Source organism: Antrostomus carolinensis, unplaced genomic scaffold, assembly GCF_000700745.2.
Source record: "Antrostomus carolinensis isolate BGI_N321 unplaced genomic scaffold, ASM70074v2 scaffold40854, whole genome shotgun sequence".
Taxonomy (NCBI): domain Eukaryota; kingdom Metazoa; phylum Chordata; class Aves; order Caprimulgiformes; family Caprimulgidae; genus Antrostomus; species Antrostomus carolinensis.
In genome coordinates this window covers 1-8,626 of record NW_010312130.1, presented here as the reverse complement: position 1 = coordinate 8,626, position 8,626 = coordinate 1, and the positions used below count along the sequence as shown (strand labels likewise).

Here is an 8,626-nt window from a genome sequence, read left to right as displayed (position 1 = left end):
TACTAACCACACCCCTTCTAATGCACCCCAGGATGCCACTGGCCTTCCTGGCCACGAGGGCACAGTGCTGGCTCATGGTCATCCTGCTGCCCACCAGGACTCCCAGATCCCTTTCCCCTTCACTGCTCTCTCATTGTGGTCCACCACAATGGGAATCCCTCATCTCGTTGGCTGCTCCTTTCCCTTAACTCGGTGTCTGTCCCACAGGGTACTTCCACTCTGAGAAAGTTGAGGCTCCAATAAGATTTCCTGAGCCAACTCTTGGGCCAAACCGTCTTCTGCGGGGGCCGGCAGAGGAAAAGCTGATGATGATGCACACGGTCCCTCTGCCCCAGTGCTATCCCAGCGAGTACAAACCAAGGACATGGCTGCCATGGGATTGCCTAGGGAGGATTTCAAGCCATCCTGCCTCCGAGGAGCGAGAGTTTCGATTTCCCGAGCTCAGCCCGGCTTATGCACAGGGAACAGGATGTGGATCCAACCAGCTCGGCCGTGCCTTGGCTGGAAGCAAACCAGTAAGAGGTCTTGGGTGGAAGGGACATGTGGTGAGGGATGCTGCTGCAGAGGGATGGAGTTTGGGGGCTGGTGGGTGTGGAAGGGATCTCCTCAGTTCATAGGTGTGAAGAGGGAATTTCATACGGGTGTGGACGGGAAGGAGAAGGGTTAGAGGGCTGTGCAGAGAAATGCCAGCTGCTGTGGCAATGATGAATTATGCTGCTTAATCAAAAAGGTTCAGCTTCTCATTTGGTTGAGTTTTAGCTCCATATCCCAGTTCTTAGGTCTTGTTTTACACTGTCACATGCAACTGGGCTCGTTTTTCCTTATCAACTGAAAGCCCTGCTGCTGCCCTCCCCGAAACAGAGCTGTCCTGGCATCTTTGGTGACCTGCTGTGTTTGGGACCCTCAACTGCTCCCACCTGAATTTCCCACCATGGTTATCCATCATTGAACACAGCCCCTGGGATTTGCCTGTGGTGCTGGGTGCTGCCTTGCACAGCATCACCCGAGTCACTTGGGCCCAACGTCTTTGAGCCCCTTGTTCCTTCTGTAGCCAGAGACGGCGTTTGCCAGCCAGGGCTCTGCAAATCCCTGACAGCAGAGATTGGAGAGTTGATGTATTGAGTGAAAAGTTGGCTTGGATAGAAACCCTGAGAAGGAGCATTCCTGTTCCTTGCTCTGACAAAGAGATTTGTGAAGGAGCTCAGTGCCCAAAGCTCTTCTTGTTCCCCCCCCATGAGGATTTTGCAAAATCTCTGAGCACAGAGCTCTCATCCAGTCATTTGACTTCACCAGAAATCCTTGGAGTTGCTCTTGGTGTAAAGCTGGGAAGAAATGGAAATGGCAGTTGCCATTCAGAGGTTCTGGCAGTGAGTTGAGGAATGGAGCCAAAGGAAGAAATGGCTTTTGCTGGTGATTTTAATTTTATTTTATTTCTGCTTTTCTTTTGAGCCTGTCAAAGTTGAAGATGTGACTCTGCCAGGAGTGGCTGAAATTGCAGATGCGGAGCAAGAAAATTGGTTACTCACACTGAATGTGCCCCATGTGATCCAACAGAAAGTCATTCCAGGTAAAAAAAGAGGGGAGAGTCCACCTCAGAAGAAATCCTGTCACCCTTCTCCCCATGGGGAGATCTCAGAGACATTGGCCAGTCACTCCAGCTTGTTTGAACACTTTGGGACGGAAAATGCCTCTGCTCCTCTCCATGCACAGGGGTTTCTTTGGGATGCTGTGACCTTAATGGATCTCATGCTGAGGGACACGTACCCATGGGCAGGTGGAAGGGATGCAGGAGCCACCTCAGTTCTGTACAGCTAGAAAATGCTGCAGGAAGCACGGAGAGATGGGTCATGGGCTCTGCACAGCGAACACAGGATTGCACATCAAAATATTTCAGACTGAGAGAAAGAGCATCCATGTTTTAGGATGTAGAAGACAAATTCTGCTCTCTCCAAAGCTTCCCTTTGGGAAGAGGCATCTCTGCCTGCTTCCTAGGTTGTACCTCTTTGTTTTATGTAGTTTAACACTTTATAAAGTTTCTGTGATATAATTAGTGAAAATCTGTCGGACGGGCAGGGGAAATGAGACAGCCAGTTGTTAGCCCCTGAATGGGTATTAAACTGGGACAGAACCCAACAGAAGTGTTGGCTTAAAGAAAAGACTGTAAGAAAATGAAATGTTTCTTCCATACCTCATGGAGACCAACAAAGACCCGTTCAACCCATTGAGTTTTCCTTGGGAATCATAAAAAAAAGACTCTTTCAGAAAAGACATTTCACAGGTAAGAGTTAATTTTACACTTTAAATGGATTAATTTTTCCTTCCTATATTCTGCCAAGGTTTTATATTTATCCCAGCTTCTTCCATGTCCAGACTGGTTGTTGTTGATGAGATACAGATGTTCTCTCTTTTCTTCATCCGAAGGGTACGCTGGATTCATCCCCCGCCTCACCTGGATCAACGGCGTGAACTACACCCAGGGAGTGAAGGAAGCCATGAATGAATTTGCACGATATCAGGTAGATTATATCCACAAATCTTATTTTAAGAATCTGACGTTGGTGTTGATTCACCTGCGACACCAAAAGCGGTTTCATTTACAGTCGTAGCAGCATCAGAACCAGGGTTATAAGTACAAGCAAAAGAAAATGCTTTGAGGTAACACGGTGGAAAAAAATGCTGAGCAATTAAAATTCAGTAATGTGTTTCCTTGGGACATGAAGGGAGGATAAATGAGTTCATAAAAGGATTAAGCAAATCTATTGAGGGTTGGTTTAAGGATGGCTATTAAAAATGTTGCTCTGAGTGCAGAAACACATAGGATGCAACTATCTGTGCTTCCCTTACGCAATCCCTTCTCCACCTGGATGGCTTCCTGGGCTGCTTGGATGGATATTTCTCCTTTTTAATCAGTTAAAAAAAAAAAATCATAAAAAAGGCTTTTTAAAGCTTTTTAAATCTTTTTCCTTTACTAATAGAATTTGTCTTAAAGGGATCTAGATCTTCTTTCTCCTCCTTTTGGGAAAGATGCAGAAATAATTCCTACAACAAGGAGAAAAAATATTTTGTCTCCTTGCTGTTAAGATTTCCCATATAATGATCCTCCTACACAGGCAAATGTGATCCCTCCCACAGCAGTTAATAGTTTGCATTCAAAGCTGCACACTCCTTCCTGCTGCCAGGATAGTGGGAGATCCCTGGGCTGCAGCAGTTGTGCTGCTCCAGTGCTGGTGAAGGTGGATCAGCTCGTTGAAAGCAGGTGACAGCATCTCCAGTCTTTTTTCTGGTCACTGAGATTCACTGCAGTGATTTCATCCCAGAGCATCCGGGTCTGATGTAAAAGAAAATCTAAGGTTGAGGATCCTCTCTCAGCTGGAAGAAATGAGTCAGCAGGGACGGCAGCGGGGCTGGCAGAGCTCACGGCAGCCGATGCTCTGGCTGAAATGGATTTCCCTGTGCTGGCTTCCTTCTCCTTCTGCTGTTAATGGGAATTGAAATGAAGCAAACAGAATGAAAACGAGGCATTAACAAACCTAAACGTGCTGTTTGCAAAAGCTTTTCTGCCCCTGATTTCTTCAGAGATGTCTGTGAGGCAGTAAACTGGTGAGGGGGGTGTTTCTCCAGGAGAAGCCAGGCTCGCAGAGCTTCGCTGCAGCACATCAGGTGCTGAAGGAATAGAACCATGATAAAAATAAATACATAACAATAATCCCACCCCATTTCTCTCTAAGATGGCTTCTGACTTGAAGCCACTGATGTTCTGCCCTAAATCTGCGTTGCCCCAGGTTACACAGAGGGATGTGCCATGGATCATCGCTTGCTGTCTGCATCAGGCAGAGGAACGCAATCCTCTCGCTCCAGTGCTCCTCGCTGGAGGAATTGCGGCCACCGCTCCCTCGTCGGGCACAAAAGGGTTCAGTGACCCCCTGTTTTTTTTTCAGCTCCATGACCCCCCCGTCCCTTCTCCACCCAGCAGGGCGTGTGGCACAGATTTGGTGACACCTTCAGGGGTTTTGCCGCTGCGGAGACGTGCAGAGCTTGCAACATCCACCCTTCCTCTGGGTCTGAGCTCGGAGGGCAGGGACAGATCCAGGAGATGATTTACACTCTCCTTTCAATTAACACTTCCTAAGCCTTCCCACTCCTCCTAGACTGGGATTTACTGGTTAATCACCAGCAGTGGGACTGGTGGGAAAAAAACCACCAGCTGAAGGGGTGAAACTGAAGCACAGATTGTGCAGAGTCACAGCACGGGAGCAGACGAGGCACGGACCCAACTCGGGCAGATATTGTTGGCTCCCAGCGTATCAAATGTAGGATCTCAAGGTGTTTGGGATTTGTGGGTGATGCCCAAAGGTGACAAATGCTGACCTGGCTGTAGAGATCCTGAAGATTCCACCCAGGCCAGGAGCTGCTCTGTGCACTGGGGGGGTAGGAGCTGCAGAGACAGCGCTGTGGAGGGCGGCTGCCAACACCCAGCGGGAGAAAAACTGATAATGTGGAAAAAAAACATGCAATATAGCTTCTAATTAGAAAAAAAATAAAATAGAACTGGAAAAAAAATAGAACTGGAAAAATAGAACTGGAAAAAAAAATAGAACTGGAAAAAAATTGCTTTACATTAACTTAAATATTTTCTTTAACACAGTGTCAAAGCACGTGACTTGGGTAACAACAATATGTTTAAAATGAATTATACTCTGTTGTTAATTTTTTTTCTTCTTTTTTTTGTTTTTGGTTTGTTTTCTAGTTTTTGCAGAGAAACCCAGCCTGCAGCTTTGGCAAGAGATTTCCCAGAACATACTGGCCTGAGAACAGAATTTACACCAGTGCTGGACTGATCCCTTTCTACGCAGGCTTCGTACCAGGTAATTTCATCAGCTGAGTGCAAAATGCAAGTCACTAATATTAATTACTGTCATTAAGTCAGGCTGCTATTAGCTGGGATGTCATAGCAGTGAAGTTACTGAAATGTTCCACGTGGGTAGTAGTTTTTTTTTTCCCCAGTCTGTGCCATTAAGAGCTCATCTTCCAACCTGGACTTGGTGCAGAATGTTCCTCTGGTTTGCAGCCCCCAAGCCCTGTTAGAGCAGGAACCCCCCACCCATTAACACGTGTGTTACATTTCTTCATCAGGAAAAGTGATTCTGTTCTTAAATTCTGATGAAAAGTAAAAAGTAAATGATAGAAAGGGGTTGAGAAAGCACCAAAAAAGGAGTATTAGCCATCAAGACAGGTAGTGGTTACCCCGTACTGTGTTACCTGTGCTGCCTCAGAGGAGAGGTCTGGAGAAATTCATGTGGTGTGTGTTAAGGGGAAGGTCTGTCCATGCAGAACATTAAGTTATTAGGTTAAAATTTCAATAAATCAGCAATTAATATTGTTTATCAAAGCCCACAGCTCAGTAATGTGGGATGGGAGAGCGTGGAGAGAAGCTAACAAGAACCAAATTCGTAGCTTGCACTTCATGCAAGACAGGAAAATGGTAGAAGACGTAAAATGTGGTAGAAATGAAAGCAAAGAGTGGGGAAAAGAACTGTCCTGGTAGGGATGGTGGTAGCTGGTGTTGTGCCTGGTGAGCCCAGGGGGGAGAAGGTTGAGGCAGAGGATGTGGATGTAACAGGATTTGTATCGGGGGCATGGAAAAGCCCTGCAGGAAAAGCCAAGTTTAACCCACGGCCGGTCACCAGGAGCTTTGAGGGATGGTCTAAGGGAAAGGATGGAGGCATCTCACCCAGGGATGGTGAGGTGAGGCTGGACAGGCCCCTTGATCACAGATGAACAGAAATAGGTGTGGGATTGCTCCTCAGGGCTGGGACCTGCAAGCCAAAGTCCTCTGGAGAAAGGTTCTTAGGAAGCTAAAGGCAAAGTGGTGTTAATGCCAGTCTGTGTGCTCTGTCCTCTCCCCACCAACCTGCAGCAAGTGAGGGGAGAGCAGCTGGAGCGCCCCAGGGGAGGGTGACCGACCTAGTTCTGCCCAAAAAGGTGCTGGGTGGGGGGACAAGGCTGTCCTGTGCTGGGTAACTGGCAGGACAGGGAACACCCCAGCTTCAGGAGGAAGAAAAAACCCACCCTAAATGAAGGACAAAAATCAACTGCTTCATGGTTACCTCACACTGGAACAATCTGCTGCCATCTCTTCACCCACCAAAGTCTTCTCCTGAGCAGGTCTGTAGACAGCTCGATTCTCCCTCCCCCAAGAGCCACCACAGTCAGTGGGATTTTTTAATTACTCCAACCTGGTCAACACCAGAAGGACAAACTTATTTTTTAAGGCACAACAAATTAACCCCAAATCAGTTATGATGAAGACCACCAACCAGAATTTCTCCTGGTTAAGCAGGAGAGCAGCCTGCCACCTCCTGTCCAGCTAGTCAGGGACAGGTCTGTCACTTTAACACTGAACATATTGTTTCCACAGTAAAAAATTTGCTAATTTGGGGTTTTCATGAGATAAACCAGAGCAATGTGGTGGCAGGTGTCCAGCTCACTTCAACAGCAGAGACACCACAGGTGATTTACTTTTAAAATCTCTACATTCCCATTTTTATTTTTAAAAAGTGACCCCAGCAGGGCCACACACACAGGAGCTCTTCAGTGTCACTCGTCCTCAGCAGCAGGCACAGCTTGTCACAGCTGTCCCCAAGGCTCCTGTGACAGGTCACTGCTACCTGCTGGGTTCATTCTGCTGAGAAGCTGCGGTGGAGATCAGCCCAGCTCATCTTTGGGCAGAGACACCCACCTGGAGCAGGGAGGTGACCTGGCTCCACCATTTTGTCACCAGGGCAGGTGGTGGCCTATGGCCACCTTCACTAGAACCTGGGCTGCTGTTCTGGGGAGGAGAGCTCCTCAGCTCCTGCCAAGAGCAGAGCCTGTAACAGGAATCCACAGGCAGGGGCCTAAATTTAGATGCAGCTGGAAGCTGAAGTTCACCCTCCATGTGAAGCGTCTCCCCCTCCATTATATTCCTTCAATTCCTGCAGTGCCAGGAGCGAGCTGGACTGCCACCACATCCAGTGACACAGGCGTCCACCTCGTTGGAAGGGCAGGGAAGAGAAGCGTGGATGCCTCAGGGAAGGTGGCAGGGCTTCGCATCAAGGCTGTTGTTGTTCTTTTCCAGACCTCCGCCACACCTACGCGCTCACTTTTGGCAACAGCACCCGCAAAGCTTATGAGAAAGAACAAAGGAGACGAGCTTGTGCACTGTGAAAAATGCTTTAATGGTGCCTGTACAGCATTGGAAGTGACTTTTGAGACAGGAAGAGGGAACACAACACAGACAGAAGAGTTTTGAATGAAAGAGTTCATACAGCTTTAAACAAAATTTACAGGTGTCATCTGCATAGCTTTTACTCTGCCTCTTCCTCAGCCTCCTCCTCAAACTCCCCCTCCTCCTCAGCTGTGGCATCCTGGTACTGCTGATACTCAGACACCAGGTCGTTCATGTTGCTCTCAGCCTCTGTGAACTCCATCTCGTCCATGCCCTCGCCAGTGTACCAGTGCAGGAAAGCCTTTCGGCGGAACATGGCCGTGAACTGCTCAGAAATACGTTTGAACAGCTCCTGGATGGCTGTGCTGTTACCAATGAAGGTGGCAGACATTTTGAGGCCACGAGGTGGAATGTCACAGACGGCTGTTTTAACGTTATTAGGAATCCATTCAACAAAATAGCTGCTGTTTTTATTCTGAACGTTCAACATTTGTTCATCAACCTCTTTCATAGACATACGGCCTCTAAAAACAGCAGCGACGGTCAGATAGCGACCGTGACGTGGGTCACAAGCAGCCATCATGTTCTTTGCATCAAACATCTGCTGTGTTAGCTCTGGCACGGTTAAAGCTCGATACTGCTGGCTCCCACGGCTCGTGAGAGGGGCAAAACCAGGCATGAAAAAGTGCAAACGAGGGAAAGGAACCATGTTCACTGCCAGTTTCCGCAGGTCAGCGTTGAGCTGGCCTGGGAATCGCAGGCAGGTGGTGACACCGCTCATGGTTGCTGACACTAAATGGTTCAGATCACCGTAGGTTGGAGTAGTTAACTTCAGTGTTCTGAAGCAGATGTCATAGAGAGCTTCGTTATCAATACAGTATGTTTCATCCGTGTTCTCCACGAGCTGGTGGACCGAGAGAGTGGCATTGTAGGGCTCTACGACAGTATCTGATACTTTAGGGGAGGGTACAACACTGAAAGTATTCATAATTCGGTCTGGGTACTCTTCCCTAATTTTACTGATAAGGAGGGTACCCATGCCAGAGCCTGTACCACCACCCAGGGAGTGAGTAAGCTGAAAGCCTTGAAGACAATCGCAGCTTTCTGCTTCCTTTCTTACAACATCTAACACAGAATCAACTAATTCAGCACCTTCCGTATAATGGCCCTTTGCCCAGTTGTTTCCTGCTCCGCTCTGACCTGGAAAAGAGCCATTTTCATATTAGATTATGGTCACTGCTTCCTGCTTATTGCTTGCAAACAAAGCTCAGGAGCATCAGGCTATAGAGAAATCTCACAAAAGCTTTCATTTTATCGAGCAGAGAGCTGTGGTTTCACACAAGCACCTCTGAACCGGCTCGGTGGATACAGGGAAAACATTCGTTATCAATGACAGAGCAGCCATTTAATTACTCCTGC

The 8,626-nt window shown here is 47.8% G+C and overlaps 2 protein-coding genes across 2 annotated transcripts in view; one reads left to right on the top strand and one right to left on the bottom strand.

Annotated features, from left to right (window-relative positions):
• Positions 1-7,206, top strand: part of CIMIP2A (ciliary microtubule inner protein 2A) — an 8,714-nt gene extending 1,508 nt beyond the window's left edge. The window contains exons 2-5 of the mRNA XM_029084740.1: positions 1,450-1,567; positions 2,422-2,516; positions 4,748-4,865; positions 7,118-7,206. Coding sequence (XP_028940573.1) covers positions 1,450-1,567; positions 2,422-2,516; positions 4,748-4,865; positions 7,118-7,206 — 420 coding nt within the window. The remainder of the gene's footprint in view (positions 1-1,449; positions 1,568-2,421; positions 2,517-4,747; positions 4,866-7,117) is intronic.
• Positions 7,197-8,420, bottom strand: LOC104524155 (tubulin beta chain). The gene has a single exon (XM_010166940.2). The coding sequence runs from the start codon at positions 8,244-8,246 to the stop codon at positions 7,347-7,349; it is 900 nt and encodes a 299-aa protein (XP_010165242.2). The 5' UTR covers positions 8,247-8,420; the 3' UTR covers positions 7,197-7,346.
• Between the last annotated feature and the right edge of the window lie 206 nt (positions 8,421-8,626).